This window comes from Pelophylax lessonae (genome assembly GCF_965119305.1).
Source record: "Pelophylax lessonae genome assembly, chromosome: 8".
NCBI classification, from domain to species: domain Eukaryota; kingdom Metazoa; phylum Chordata; class Amphibia; order Anura; family Ranidae; genus Pelophylax; species Pelophylax lessonae.
In genome coordinates, this window is record NC_138775.1 from 225,379,754 (window position 1) to 225,396,133 (window position 16,380).

Sequence of the window (16,380 nt, forward strand, 5' to 3'; positions counted from 1 at the left end):
TTTAAAAAAAAAAAAAAAAACTATTTTGGAAATTCTGATATGTGAAGAGATTAATCAGGTCTAGCCAATAAACACGCCTTATAGGATGGTCCATACATGTTTTTTTGCCACTAATTGGCATGTAAGTGGGTCCTTTATTTAATTAGGCAAACAGTCACACTGAATACATAAAACGGAGTCGTCGTCCCCCGTCCCCCCCCCCCCCCCCCCCTCCAACGAAAAAAATGAAAAGTCAGCTGCAAATACTGTAGCTACTGCCTTTTAATATTAGGACGCTTAGCTATCCTGGAATCCCGGGATGTCGGCAGCCGATTTTCAGTTCGCCTCTCGGGTGCTGCTGCAGCTATTCGTGTTAAGGGAGACCGGCAGTGAAGCCTTTGAAGCCAGTTCCCTGCTGCGCATGCGTGAAGCGCGCTGTGCTTTCTAACTGGTGTGGAGGAGGAAGGAGGTGGGGGCAAACTTCTGAGGGACTTTGCCACAGCGGGGTCTCACGGAAGTGGGGACAGGTACCTGTTCCCCCCCCCCCCCCCGCCCCCCCAACTTTCCCCCTGAAAGGTACCAAATGTGGCACCGGAGAGGGGGGGAGAAAGCAGATAAGCGGAGCTTCCTCTTTTAGGAGGAACTCCGCTTTATGATCATACAGACAACTTTGCATTCAACTTACAGGATTCATTTATATATATATATATATATATATATATATATATATATATATATATATATATATATATATATATAGTATCTTTTTTTCATTCTAAAGATTCTCTTGACTATAGAAGAGGAGAAACAGCTACAATTGTAACACAGATGTGTTTAATATGTTTTAAAACGTCTTTATTTGTATTACGTAAAAAATCGCACTGCTCAAATGCCTCCTGTTCGTCCTCTCACTGGTTCTCCTCCCGCAATCGGTGCCATCCCCTTTAGGAGCATGTCTTGCTCCATGGTACAATTCCAATAGCAAAATTAGAGGGTGCGCACACAGTTCAACCAGATCCGCTGGTAAGTTAACAGAGGCTTCAGCTATCTTGGGCATACCTCATAGACACATTTCACCCTGATTGGGTATAATCGTAAGGGTCACCTCCATGACCCCTAACTAAGCCTGATCAGGGGGAAACACGTCAGTGGGGCATGGCAAAGATGCAGGACTGTAGCTTAAAGTGGATATAAACCTGATTCATTAAATTTTGACCAGGGTACATCTATCTGTAGTGTTTCGTATCTCTATTCAAAGCCCCAAGTCCCGTGGCTTTCTCTTGCTCGGTTCTTCTGTTATCAGCATGATAATTTCTGACAAGTTCTCCGTCAGCTTGGATAAAACCAGGCTGAATTTTGTGTAGGGGTGGATGCATAAAATAGATTTGCAGACAGCTGGTCTATTCACAGCGCAGCTCTGCATGTTTCTGCCTTTGTGGAGAAGGGGATGTGTGTATTTCTTCCAATCAGCTGTCTCACAGTGTATGGCCAAACATCCCTCCCACAGGTGAATCAGGAAGAAAAAATTTCTAACAGGATGTGCACTTTTTCTAAACAGTGTAGAAAGCTGAAGACCGCACATAAACAAGTAAAATGTATGTAGGGAGATTTGTTTCATCTCTGTGTATCATCTAAAGCTGCTCACTTCACTGGGTATATGTGAGAGTTTACATCCATTTTAAGCCTCTGTTATCTTACCAGTTGATGTTGTTGATCATGGTGGTGTGGTTTGCTATTGGTCTTTATTTATATACTGGTAAATATTATGCTGTGCTCCCAAGCGAATTGTATTGCCATTAGGAATTTTATTAGTAAAGTCTTACCTAAACATAGAGCAGATACAAAATGGGTTTAAAGGGGTTCTTCAGTCTGAAAAAAAAAAGTCAGCAGCTACAAATACTGTAGCTGCTGACTTTCAATAAAAGCACACCCACCTGTCCAGGGGTCCAGCGTCGTCCTCACCCAAACCGATTTTTCTACGGTCTCTGGGTCCCCAACGCTGGTATGTTTACTGTAGGCAGCTGGCTGTGATTCTTTATGGATTCACAGCCGGCTGCGCATGCACAAGTCCTTTCGTGCTGCGCTGTGCTTTATGAATGGTTCTTCAGCCTTCTGGGACCTGTGACATGTCCCAAAAGGCCAATCAGTTTTAAGAACAGCAGGCATTTAAATATGGACCTATTTTGTAAATCAGCAAGGTACATGCTAGCCATACCAAGTCACTTTATTCTTATTTGCAGTTAAAAAAAGTAATAATTGCTTACTAATGGTAATATTACTGCTGTTGCCCCGCCTATGTCACATGGTCATTTACTGCCAGTTGTTACTGCAGAGAATCAGTCAGTTATTTTTTTTATTGTTAGATGTGAGTGCCATCCCCTGGGATCTACAAATGGGCAGTGTGACATTCGTACCGGGCAGTGTGAGTGCCAGCCTGGCATCAGTGGAAAACGCTGTCAGCAATGCGAACCCAACCACTTTGGCTTTGGACCAGAAGGGTGTAAACGTAAGTGTTGTAACCCAATGAAAATACTTGTGATTCTTGTCTTTGTAGCATGCATCTTTTTACATCGCAGGCTTATTATTTGCAATGTAGTAAAGGGTCTCTTGTTTACTTGTGTTGCACAGCTTGTGACTGTGACCCAGAGGGCTCCCTTTCACTGCAGTGTAAAGAGGATGGGCGTTGCGAGTGCAAGGATGGTTTCGTGGGACTCCGCTGTGACCAATGCGAGGAGAATTACTTCTACAATCGCTCAGGACCTGGCTGTCAAGAGTGTCCTGCCTGCTACCGCTTGGTTAAAGACAAGGTGATTCAACTATTTGTACCACATAGGCATATTCCTCTGCAGCACCATGTACTGTTCCTTCTTAGCGCTATACTAAATACCCCTAAGGACATTCCAGCATGGTGTTCTGTATTCAGTAGGATTTTTTACTTGCCTGATATGCGCGTATTCCATGTTTTTAAAGCATTATCGCCAGTTGTTCAGCCGGTTAGCAATGATAGCCCCTGTATTTCTAACAGGTTCTCTTTATTTTGAAAATTTCCTTATTACATGTTGGTAAGTGAACTCATCTGGTGACTGCCTTCTAACATGTAGTTTGGATTTTATCTATAATAAACCCTGAAATTTGCATCATACCCAGAGTGCAGGAAATTCCTTCTGCTAAATGAAGCAGTAGTTGAAGTCTAAAGAGTTGCCGAGCCAGAGGGATGATCTCATCATTCTGCTGCTGCCCCTTCTCAGTCTGTGGGGTGTGGGGGCAAGGAGGTTACAGATCTGTACTGCTTATCTGCAGCAGAGAAAAGTTTTGTCATCAACCTGACCTTGCTGTATAGGAGGGCTGTGTTAATTTCAGGATTGGATGAACAGATATAAAATATTTTGAGAGGTAGAACAAATCCTACATATATGTATTTAAACTGTGTATTCAGCAGCTTGCCTGGAGTGGTGCTTGAAGTTAAAGTTAAGCCGACCATAGACAGAGTGATTTTATTTTTTTCCTGCAGCCATAGGTTGCAGAAAAAAATGCTTGATTTACCAATCAGCACAGACAGTATTGATGGAAGAATTCCTTCCGCGGAGACGTGTTCAGTGATTACTGCTAGCGGCTATAATAGCCGCTAGCAGTAATTGCAGGTAAAATTTGACAGGCTGGTTGTACCCAATTTGATCGATCAACTTGAGTACAGTAAGCCTTGCCCATACATGGTTAAAATCTTGGGTAGTTCAGCAGGGACCGGCCGAGATTCGAGCCATCTATGGCCGGCTTTAGGTGCCAGGGGTCCTAATTTCGTTATGTTGGTGTGATCAAATGTTGATCTTCCTTTTTGTTGTTCATTAGGTGATAGAACAGAGAGAGAAACTGCAAGAACTGGAGGAGCTCCTGAAGAACCTGGGAACTGGAGATGAAAGCGTCACTGATCAGGGCTTTGAGGAGCGGCTTAGAGAGGCTGAAAAGGCAGTTAGCGACCTCCTTATTGATGCCCAAGGCAGCAAAAGTAAAGTCATATCACATTTGGCATGTCATTTTTTTATGTGTAGTTAACCACCGCTTCTTCCAAGAATGCTCCTTAACATGAGGATCTTTCTTCTTAGATGTGGATCAGGGAATGTTGGACCGCCTGGCAGAGATAAATGCCACACTAAGTTCTCAGCTGGGACGTCTGCAAAACATCAGAGATATGATCGGAGACACTGACAAACAGGCGAAGGAAGCCAGAGATCGAGTGGAGAGCACAGAGCTCATTATTGACTCTGCAAGACTTCAGCTGGAAAAAGCCAAGTTGGCCATTGCTAATGTGGTAAGAACAAGAGGTGATCGGTGTGAAGCTGAAACCACAGCCTGGCTGCATGGGATCTACAGTGTTTGTCATCTTCAGATTCTATTCTTATAATGCAGAGGGTAACCTAGGATAAAAGCAGTATTTATCTGTCCTATCTTTATTTTTCCTCTGTTGCCATGTTTTATGCTCCATTGATCTTAAAACAGTTTTAAACGCAAAACCATAATTGTAAAAAATTGTTTTTACCTCTGTTTTTACCTGGGGATCTGGCCAGTAACACACCTTAATTAGAGTGCCCTCACTCTGGATGAAGAAGCACAGGGGGCACATTTAGACAGCAGCATTGGCAGTCTGGGGGGAGGGGAGTGTTAGATGTACTAGCAGATTTAAATATGCTTAACAAGCAAAGTTGAACTACAATTCACACTTTATAATCAGTTATAGCAAAGGGTTTTTTTTTTTCCTTTTTGGAAAAAAGGTTTTAACCACGTGCCGACCGCGGTCAGCCCCTCCTGGGCAAAGTGACGTATCGGTACGTCACTCGCCCACGAGCCTCTAGGGGGCGAGTGCGCGCCGCCCCTGCTCGTTCCCTGACATCCCCGCGTGAGTGACTGTCGGCTCCGATGTCCGAACGGTCACTCGCGATCTCCCGCTGGAGAGGGAGAAAGGCAGACGGCTAATGTAAACAAAGCCGCCTGTCCTTCTCCGTGATGTAACTGCAGAGATTATACGATCCTGCTATGTAGGATCGTATGTCTCTGTGGTTACATCACAAGCCACGCCCCTAGGGACACACTTAACCCCTTGATCACTAATAAAGTTAACCCCTTCCCTGCAAGTGTCATTTTTACAGTAACAGTGCATATGTATAGCACTGATTACTGTAGTAATGTCACTGGTACTCCCAAAAGTGTCAAAAATGTCAGTCTGGGGTCCGATCTGTCCGCCGCAATGTCGCAGTACCGCAAAAGAAATCGCAGATCGCCGCCATTACTAGTTTAAAAAAAAAAATGTAAAAATGACAAATCTTTCCCGTAGTTAGTAAACACAATAGCTTATTGCGATTTTTTTTTTTACCAAAAATATGCAGCAGAAAACAAATTGGCCTAAAATCTTTAAAAAAATTAGATTTTTCCATTTTTTTTTAAATTTCATATAAAAAAATGGGAAAAAATATTATTTTTTTCAAAATTGTTGCGCTTTTTTTGTTTATAGCGCAAAAAGTAAAAATCACACAGGTGATCAAATACCACCAAAAGAAAGCTCTGTTTGTGGGGAAAAAAGAACGTCAAAAGGACCCAAATTTCATTTGGGTACAGCGTCGCATGACCACGCAATTTTCCATTAAAGTCACACAGTGCCGAATCGCAAAATAGGCCCTGGTCTTTGAGCAGCCAAATCCTCCGGGGCTTAAGTGGTTAATAAAAGCCGATCATTGTAAGCACCCTTGTCCGTGTTAGTTGGTTTTCCCATCCCTGTAACTTTATACATCTGCAATAGAGCTGGTTCTTAGGGAAAAAAAGACTTACCTGCCAGATCACTAGGTGAAAATAAAGGAGAAAAGCCTAAAAAAGAAAAGTAATGCAGACATCCGATTTTGGTATGCTGCAATATAATATTTTGCTTTTGGGTTCATTATTGTTTTAATTGTGAGAGGTAACGCACCTAATCTAATAAAATGTAAAATTGGTAATTGTCACCATTTCAAGCCCAACTCAAGCCAATTATTTTTTAAATTTTGTATTGAATATGGAAGTTTTATTTCCTTTTGTGACCCAGAAAGTACTGGAGATCTACAAATGGGCAGTGTAAGAACACACACAGCAATAACAATCTGACAGCAGGCTTTCACCCCTTCCCCACGCTTTACAAAGTGAAATATAATGCTTTTGGCTTTAGTTATGCCTTTATTGGTGTTTTCTCGCTCATTACTCTTTTCTGATTTGGGTAATTTTTTATTTTTTTTTGCCCAACAACATAAAGTGCAGAGGCAAATAGTATGGGTTTTTTTATCTGCTTATCTTGTTCATGGCCAATTTTTTATTTTTTTTCCTCGTACAAATTTACTTACAGAGGCATAGGATTATTTCACATTGGTGGTGTCCGCCAGTGGATCCGCCTGCTCAGCTATTCTCTGTGCTGTTCACCGCTGAGCAAGGGGATGACAGGTCTGTGTCCATTGCGCTGATTCAGAGCGGACATGGACACAGCCCACTCTCCTCTATGGGCTGTCAGATGGAAACAGACCACCTGTCATCTGATCCGATCCACTGGACGGATGGGGAACGTCTGTTTCAAATCGGATGTTGGCTCCATTGTCATCTGCCACTCCATAGAGAGCAATGAATGGTCCGATTGGTTTATCTAAAAAACTGACAGGCGGACCAGATTGGTCCGTCGGTGTGAGAAGGGGCCTAAGAGCACTCCTAAAAAACAGGATTGTTGCAAGATGTGATCAGCTTGGAATGTAAGGCTACATCTTTCATCTTTTTTTTTTTAGTCCATCACTCCCCCAGAGACAACGGGTGATCCCAATAATATGACATTGCTGGCAGAGGAAGCAAGGAAACTGGCTGAAAGGTAAGAGACATCTGAAATGTCACACTAAAGTAGGAAATGTGGCAAAAATGATGCCAATATTTTGCATAGTGATGAACAACTTATTCTTGGACACAAGCTCCTGTGCCTTTGCGAAGGCCTAATAATTCTTGCCTAGATGGGACTAGCTTTATGTACAGGCCAGCCATAAGTAGGTTAAAGACAAGCTAGAGGCCACATGGCTCAGCAATTTCTCAAACACATTCTTCAGAAGGCTTTTCCTGGTTAACTCTTCAGTTTGGTCTTCCCAGGCACACACAGGAAGCAGGGGAGATTGAAAAGGCTGCCAAGGAAGCCAACAACACAGCAAATGAAGCTTACCGTCTGCTACTGAAGACTCTGGCTGCAGAGAACCAGACTGCAGCTGATATTGAAGAATTGAATAAGAAGTGAGTTCTGAGTGCCATCTATAACCTGTTACATAAAATTTGAGTACTGTACTACCCCTCTGCATTGCTTTATTAAGGAAAAACCCCCCTACATATGTACACCTTTTGTTCCTGTACTCATCAGGTACAATCAGGCTAAGGATCTGGCCAAGGAATTGGAGAAACAGGCCACCAAAGTACACGCAGAGGCTGAAGAAGCAGGGAATCGGGCACTGCAGATCTATGCCAACCTTACTAGCATTCCTTCAATTGATACCACAGCATTGCAGGTAATTGCCACCATGGGAAAATAGCCTGTCTGTGCATTGGCCATACATGAGTTAACCCTCATTCATGAATAATCCATGAACCAGCTTTTGCAGCTTGTATAGCATGTAATGCCAGCACCATATAGTTTATGGGCCACAATTTCCGCTTAGGTTTAAAATCAAAATAAAAACAGAGTATGGGTAGTTTTTTTCCCATTTTTTTTCCCATTTTTTTCCCAACCTTGGCATCATAACAGAATCTGGTAAAAGTGACCTTGCACAGATAGTGCTGCTGATGCAGACAGCAATTCCCAACTTCCAACGTGCAGAGAGTTTTCTGTGAGCAGGGGTTACCAGTTTTCAGCATTATTATGTATTTGTCAATTAACAATCCTTTATCTAAACCTGTCTTTAGAGATCTACATATATTGTTGCTGACCTCCTGAAATGTTAGTTGCCTATCCTCCTTTTTTCCGGTGTTCTGTATTTTTTGACTTGCTGACCCAGGTGAAGCACTTTAAAAGTGTAAAAAAATAAGAACTCCTGATCTGCAACCTTATTCTGGGAAGAGTGATTCAAAAACCAATAAGTTATACTGTAAAGGGTTATTGTAAGCTCTTGGGATTCTTGAGTCTGTGACTGTTTGTGAGAATAATATACCAGTAGTAACCTCTTTATTGGTCAGCATTGCGGTTTTTTACATTATGTGCGTGTTATGAAAGTTGTGCAGTTTTTCGTACTGAATGTCCACATCTGTGCTTGCCCAGCTTTTGATGATAAATAGGGGTTAATAGTGAAAGATTTATAGTAGTAGGTTGGTTAATGATTTCTTAATCTTGGGCAGGTGCTGTGGGAATGCACACAAATAGGTTTTGTAATGTTGCCTTTCCAAAGATGAATGAATACTGATTGCTTGAAGGGAAGTTAATGAATTAATGATTAGCTTTTGAATTGTAGTATGGAGAATTGCAGCCATTGAGTCTTCTACAGGTCATGTGATACTCAGCTCGATGGGCAGATGTTATCCAGATCCAGCAAAGATTTATTTCCTAATCTATCCGATTGTCCTTTGATCTGTGCAGGAAAATATATACAAGAAAGTGCATGCAGTCATTTTATCTAGTTTCGTAGGAATTTGCACTGGCAAAGGAAGATCAGATGTACAGGTTTCGCATCCTACATACTTGTCAGTGGAAAATCTGAAAATGGACCTTTTGAGCTTTTCATGAAGAAATTAAGCAAAAGGTTGATGTAGACACCATCATGTTTCTACAAAGTAGTAAGCAGCACAGGATTTACACTATAAAGAGACTGCGCAATTAGGCCTAGTTGAAATGGGTACACCTAAGCCTACGCCGTGTGATTGCCATGCTTTCCTGCTTGGGATGCACAGTTGTTCAGTGCATCCCCGTGGAAACAATCCCATTCTTATGTCAGTTGCAAGGCAGCGGTTGTATGGACATAGCCACTGCTCCCTATTTGACAGGTGTGCAGGTACGCTTTTGGACGAGGCTTTTGGCTAGGTTCACACTCTTGTTGGGTTGCGGCCCATGTTTGCACAGGCACGGCAGCCCATTTAATTAGGCTGCTGTTTTTGCAGCATTTAAAAAATACAGCAGCAAAAGCACCATGCAAAGCACTTGTGGTTCCTGCACCCGCAAGCGCACTGCGTTTAGATGTTTGGGGGTGCTAATTAAGGATAAATGTCAGTCTCGCACGTTTTCAAAACGCAACACTTTTTGACTGTGGGTGGTTGCAGGTGCAGACATTTTTACGATTCCCGTAACCACCCGCAATAGTGTGAACCTAGCCTAGAGGGTTTAAGAACAAACACCATTGAACACATTTGTTTACTCCAATCACCTGTCCTATTAAAAATAGGATGTCCTCAATGGTTAGAAAATGTGCCAATAAAATGGAAACGTTCTTTCCACCTTTAGCTATGTTGGCTGGTACAACTGACAGGGGGTTGTTCATCTCAGATCTACAAAAACAATTGTCTATTGGAATATTGAAAGCACTGTCGGTAGGCTGTTGGAAGGAATGTAGCTGATGGGCGCGCAGTATCATGCAAAAAAATGTGGATCGTGCCATTCGTGGAAAACAAGTAATTGACAAGAAAACAGTGTGACCCCCCACCATAATCTGCCTAACAAGTGGAGGGGGTCTATCACATGAAAGCTGAAGATGGGAAATCTGTTTGACATTTTACATCCAAATACCAATTCTAGTCTTACAATCCAGAAGTTGCTTATCAATGTAGTATGTGCATTTAAACGCTCTGTATTGAATAACTACATATATTTTCTTCTATAATTGTTTCTCTACTTTTAGAACGAGGCTGGAAAAATTCAGAAGGAGGCTGAAGAACTGGATATGCTGATTGATAGGAAATTGAAAGATTATGATGATCTGCGTGATGACATGAGGGGTCGGGAGGCAGAAGTCAAACGTTTGCTTGACAAAGGCAGAAGTGAACAGCAGGTGGGTCCATGTCGTGTGACATACGCACTCCTACTTCTTAAGGCCCCCTGACACATAGGTTTTCACTTCATTTAGTAGTGGTTATCTGAGAAAAGGGGTATGTGAGATACAATCCGCGCTACCCTTCACTATCCAAATACTGTCACTATTTCAGTATGCTCATTAAATATATAAAATTGCTGCTGTACACTCCTAGTGATTCAACCACACCACAAATAACATATAAATATTCTTACAGTGTAGCGCAACCAAAAATCACCATAAAAAATAATTGAATAAAAATATAATAAATAATAAAAATTTGTGTCTCCTTCAATCAAAGTTCTTTTAAATCAACAATACATAAAACTAGCCCCCCAAAAAATAGACTATGTGTAAAGTTTTTTTTTTTTTTTTTTATATACACATGGACACATTTTTATTATTGATTACATTTTTATTCTATTACTTTTTATGGTGATTTTTGGTTGCGCTGCACTGTAAGAATATTTTATCTGAGAAAAGCGCAGCATGTTTTGGATAACTACACTAGTATTATGGTGTCACTGACCCCCCTGGGCAATAGTCTCCCAGTTTTGCCCCTGTGTGTTCCTCCTGTCAGCTAAGTCTTAATGCAGACTTACAAGTAGCTGTTCTGGAACATTGTTCAGGCATTGTCCACCCTTACCATTATTCAGAAGCTGGTCTTGAGCAATGATGTGCAGCCACCACTAGAAAGAGAACTTGTAGACAGGAAATTACTGGAGGAGATCAGCCTTAAGATACTAAAAAAGCATGTAAAGAAGGATTTTATGGGGAAAAATGCATGGCAGTTTGATCTAAAATGTTTTAGCAACCTCTGTGTCACCTGGCTAGAGTAAGATCTGCCTAAGGTGGAAAAATGCTAGAACCTCTGGCAGAAAAAGCAGCATTAAAAAATCTTGGTGGCTTTTGTTGCACAAGAGTTGCATGTTTATGGGCATTTGCCAAAACATTTTCCTCTGCTAATTTTTCACTTTAATCAAAGTTAAAACAACGCTTCTTAACGCTGCGTTGCCTTTATGTGTTTCAAATGTTTTTTTCTGCCCGAAAGGACCTCTCGAAAAAGGAAATTTGATGGTTTTTTTTTTGTTTTTTTGTTTTTTTTCAAGCGATCCTCTGCAAATATGCCTGAAAATGCCCAAATACGCATGGGCAAATAGGCTAACACTTATTAGCTTACTATACAAGCTGAAGAGAAAAAAAAAAAAAAACCTGTATAAGCAGCATTTTTTTTTTTTTTTAATGAGAAAGGAGTATATAGTGGCTCTAGAGGGGTATATAGAGGCATATATCAAATAAACACTATCATATAACTCAGTCCCAATAAAAGTCTGTATAGTGAAAAATGACAAATCACAAAATTATAAGCACATCACAATCTAATATCCGCTCATAAGGAAAGTCCATAAAGGAGTATCAGCTAAGCACTTGATGGCAGCTCCCATGAAGCGGTAGACTCTGGGTGAAAAGCAGGGAACGAAGGGGCGCCCGACTAAGTGCTGCGTTTAAAACCAATAATTTAATAAAAAAAGAAAAATAGAAACTTACAAGATAGCTGAGTAATACTGGCGTATTATATGTAAAATAGGAAAGTCCGTCTTGAAGCCTCTCCAAGCCCCCCTAATGCTGTAGCAGCCTCTTGCAGCTTATGCCCCTTGCAGCTTATGCCCAAGGCTGCTACAGCATTAGGACGGCTTGGAGAGGCTTCAAGACGAACGTTCCCATTTTGCATATACTACACCTGTATTACTCAGCTATCTTGTAAGTTGCTATTTGTCATTTTAATTAAATTATTGGTTTTAAATGCTGCACTTAGTCTGGCGCTCCTTTGTTCCCAGCATATATTTTTTTATGCACAATGTGCATAAGGCCTTTATTATTTTATGGTCAAAGTGGTTTTTAGTTTTAAATATATACAGATGTTCAGAAGTTCTTTACTGTCATGTAAGACCACCTAGAAATATTCCATCCAACCTGTTGTACGAAGTCTGTTGCCTAGAAAATAGAGCAAAATATTGCCACCTGCTTTGAATTTTGACACAGTTTCTCCTGAGGCTTTTCCATCTATACAGCATTGCGTGTTATGGTATGTCATGAGTGTGAGCAAGGAATCTCATTTTCTCTTACGTCCTCCGACAGTCGCCGCCTCTTCATATTCGTCACATATGGGGTATTAGACTTTGCTCCGAAGGAGTAGCTAGGCAACAGAATATGTTAACAATAAAGCTTTAACATATCCCACCCTCAAGGGGTGGTCCCCTCAGTCAATACCCTCCTACTTCCTGCAACCATATCTCAGTTTTAATGTCTAGCTTGTCAGGAGTGGCTGGCTCTCTCTGTGCTGGGACTTTTTGTCCCAGACTCTTTCTTCTTTTTAATATTTTGTTTGAGTTTTTCCTCTACCTTTACTTAGCTGTTATTTTTGTCAGCATTAGTTAGTTCTTCGGACGAAGAGGATCATGCGGACTGGGTCTCGGGCTGATCCCCCTGATCGCAGGTCGTGGGTCAGTGGCTTCCCAGTCTGCCATCGAGCGTTCAGCCAGGTAACGCTCCTGGCACAGTGAACGACCCATCCCTGTTCGGTGCAGGGATGATTGGTGAGGTGGCTACCTCACCGGACGCTGTGCGGTTTCTTAACCGCCATTGTGTGCGTCTTGAATTGCGACTCTCCCTGCCTCATGTGCAGCGGCTTGTTCGCCTGTGCGGGTTCCCCACGCCATGTGAGGTAAGTGTATCTATGTGGGGACCTGTCTGTCTGGGGGGGGTCTCAGTCTGGGACTGTGTAACCTGCCTTTAATCACACTGCTTGTCTCCCTATCTCTCGGCTGCATGCTGTGGGCTGCAAGGGGGGGGGGGAGCTGTGTGACACTGTGTGTGTCAGGCTGGGCAGTGTGGGAAGCTGTGTGCTGTGGGGCATGTTTTTATGGCATGTTGGGGCATATACAGCGATCGCTGCGGCGATCTAACATGTATCCATATAATGGGATAAAATTGTGTGTGTTTTTATGCACTATGGAGCGGCGATTTCGGCGCCAAACGACGCCATTTTACCGGCGCCCGCTCCGGCCGCATGGTTTACATGCACGGCGGCCATTTTCTTGTAGCCTCCATAGGCTTACATAGAGCGCCCTGGCAGCATCACTTCCTCTTTCCTGGAACACCGATCGAGGCAGCAGCAGCAGCGGGGTCTCCTCAGGTTTTATCCTTCTATTCCTGTTTGCCATTGCCTGTATTCAGTCTGTATATTCCCTGTGGGGGTCTCATTGTGCCTGAGTGTGGTGCGGTGGGCTGCGCTTGCCGCGCTTGCTGAAAGGGGGCAGTTAACCCTTGGTTGTCTGGCATACAGGGGCAATGGATTCTCAGGAGGGCAAGTTTCCCACAGTACTGGTGGAAAGCCAGGGGACCGCTGTTTCCCCCCCAGGGGGGGATTTAGCCACTATTGTGGCTGGCCTTGCTGCCCAGGTGCAAATGCTGGTGGCTGCTCAATCTACTAAACGGCCCAGAGTTGCTCTGTCCTCTGATTCTGAGGGTGAAGGTGATGGGGCTGTTCTGACAGGGACCCCCTTATCGGGGTCCCGCTCCTCTCTTGATCTAGTGGGGTCTGAGGTGGAGGCTGAAGTTGAGGGGGTCGATAATTCTCCCCCTGGCTCGCCTGAAGAGCTTGCAATCATGGATGAGTTGATTGCTTCCATTAAGCAAACGCTGCGTTTGCAGGACGAAGTGTGTCCCCCCGCTGCCTTGGCGGCTTATGGGACGCAGAGAAAACGCAGGACGCCGCAGGTTTTTCCCTGCAATGCTGATTTTCAGCGCGCTGTTAAAGATCAATGGCGCGATCTGCGCAAACCTTTTGCGGTACCAAGTAAATTCAAGCTGCGTTATCCTTTCTCGCCTGCCACTGATGAACGGTGGTGTGTGCCTCCGCCAGTGGATCATGCAATTGCGGTTTTGAACAAAGCCACTGCGATTCCTGCAGAGGGTTCCCCTGTTTTCCGCGATGCCACGGATAGGAGACTGGAGTCTCTTGCCCGTCATACTTATTCTGTTACGGGTTCTATGCTTAAGGCTCTGTTTGCTTCTCTCATGGCGGCCCAGGCGATCGCAAGTTGGACGCAGATGCTTAGGCGCGTCCTAGTGGCCGATTCGGCCTCGGCGGCGACCCTGGATATGGTGGATCAGATCCACCAGGGTGTCATGTATCTGTGTGATGCGGACCTGGACCTGATTCCGTTGGCTGCACGTGTGCACAGCGTGGCGGTGTTGTCTCGCCGCCTGGTTTGGTTGAAATGTTGGTCGGTGGACCAATCTTCACGTAAAACCTTAGCCAATCTGCCTTATGATGGGTCTCGCCTTTTTGGGTAGTCCCTGGATGTGTTGATTAAGGGGATCACCGGGGGTAAGAGCACTCTCTTGCCCCATTTCCCCAAGGCTAAGGGGGCTTCTGGGAAGAAGCATGCAACTTTTCGGCCCCCTCAAGGGTCCTTTCGTGCCTTTCGGCCGCACTACAAGGGCAAACCGTTCAAAGGCCAAGGCTCTCAGAAGAAGCCCTGGTCTGGGAAACAGAAGTCCGGCCAATCCGGACCTGCGGCCCATAACAGTTCGGCCTGAAGGGGCGCCCTCACCCAGTTTTGGGGTGGGGGGACGCTTGCTCAGTTTTCTTCAGCCCTGGTTGGCCCGTGTGCGGGACAGATGGGTTCTGGAAATCGTTCGATCTGGTTACAAGATCGAGTTTCTCTCTCGGCCGGAGAGCAGATTTTTTCCCTCAAATCTACAACTGTCTCCAGAGCGCCTGCGGGATCTGCACCTGGCGGTGCGGGACCTGAGGGCTCAGGGTGTGGTGGTTCCGGTACCTCATCGGGACAGATTTCGGGGGTTTTATTCCAATCTGTTCACCGTGCCCAGGAAGGAGGGCAAGGTTCGTCCGATTCTGGACTTGAAGGCTCTGAACCGCTCTGTGCGGGTTCGCAAGTTCCGCATGGAGTCCCTGCGCTCGGTGGTGGCTGCCCTGGTTCCGGGGGAATTCATGGCCTCCATCGATTTGAAGGATGCGTACCTTCACATCCCCATATTCGAGGGTCATCAGAGATACCTTCGATTTGCCATTGCGGAGGATCACTACCAGTTCGTGGCGTTGCCCTTTGGGCTCGCCTCGGCTCCGCGGGTCTTCACCAAGGTGCTTGCACCGGTTCTGGCATTATTGAGGGCCCAGGGCATTTCTGTCCTAGGGTATCTGGACGACATTCTGATTCGGTCTGCGACCAGTCAGGGTCTGGAGAAGGACCTGTCTGTCACAATGCAAACTCTGCAGGAGTTCGGTTGGACGATAAATGTTCCAAAGTCGACACTGAGTCCGTCGGTTCGTCTTCCCTATCTGGGAATGATACTGGACTCGGTGCAGGCGAAGGTCTTCCTGCCGGAAGACAAACTCAGGACTCTTCAGGAGGAAGTCAGGTCCCTCAGGGACGTTCCACACTCGTCTCTGCGGGCGTGTATGAGATGTCTGGGATTGATGGTCTCGGCCTTCGAGGCGATTCCTTTCGCTCAGTTTCACACGCGGGGTCTCCAGGCGGAGATCCTGTCCAAGTGGGACGGGCGACCTCAATCTCTGGATCTTCAGATCTCGTTGAGTCATCGCACCAGGGAAAACCTTCTGTGGTGGCTCCAGTCCCCGTTGGTGTCCGGGGGCAAGTCGTTTCGTCCGATCTCGTGGACGATAATCACCACGGATGCCAGCCTGTCGGGCTGGGGTGGTGTTCTGGGCGTTCTGTCCGCCCAGGGGACCTGGTCGGAGGGGGAGTCTTCCCTCCCGATCAACATTCTGGAATTGCGTGCGATAAGGCTCTGTCTTCATCGCTGGACGGACCGGCTGCAGGGCTGCCCGGTTCGGGTGCAGACGGACAATGCCACGGCGGTGGCCTACATCAACCACCAAGGGGGCACCAGGAGTGCCCGAGCGGCTCGAGAAGTGGCCGACATTCTGTCTTGGGCCGAGACTCATGTCCCGGCGATAACGGCGGTTCACATTCCGGGAGTGGAGAACTGGCAGGCGGACTATCTGAGTCGCCAGACCCTGGATCAGGGGGAATGGTCTCTCCATCCGGCTGTCTTCCAGATGTTGTGCGCGAAGTGGGGTCTTCCAGATGTGGACCTGTTCGCGTCTCGCCTCAACTACAAGGTGAAGAGGTTCGTGGCAAGGACGCGCGACCCTCGGGCAGACGCGTCGGACGCGTTAGTGGCCCCGTGGCATCAGTACAGGCTGATGTACGCTTTTCCACCGATTCAGTTGCTGTCCAGGTTCCTTCGCAGGTTACACTCGGAACGCAGCACGGTGATTCTTGTGGCACCGGACTGGCCTCGCCGGTCCTGGTACGCAGAC

The 16,380-nt window shown here is 45.2% G+C and overlaps 1 protein-coding gene across 1 annotated transcript in view; it reads left to right on the forward strand.

Moving 5' to 3' along the window:
* Window positions 1-16,380, forward strand: part of LAMC1 (laminin subunit gamma 1) — a 208,627-nt gene that overhangs the window by 179,089 nt on the left and 13,158 nt on the right. The window contains exons 16-23 of the mRNA XM_082266581.1: window positions 2,343-2,485; window positions 2,608-2,786; window positions 3,826-3,982; window positions 4,080-4,285; window positions 6,768-6,847; window positions 7,117-7,254; window positions 7,379-7,523; window positions 9,837-9,986. Coding sequence (XP_082122707.1) covers window positions 2,343-2,485; window positions 2,608-2,786; window positions 3,826-3,982; window positions 4,080-4,285; window positions 6,768-6,847; window positions 7,117-7,254; window positions 7,379-7,523; window positions 9,837-9,986 — 1,198 coding nt within the window. The remainder of the gene's footprint in view (window positions 1-2,342; window positions 2,486-2,607; window positions 2,787-3,825; window positions 3,983-4,079; window positions 4,286-6,767; window positions 6,848-7,116; window positions 7,255-7,378; window positions 7,524-9,836; window positions 9,987-16,380) is intronic.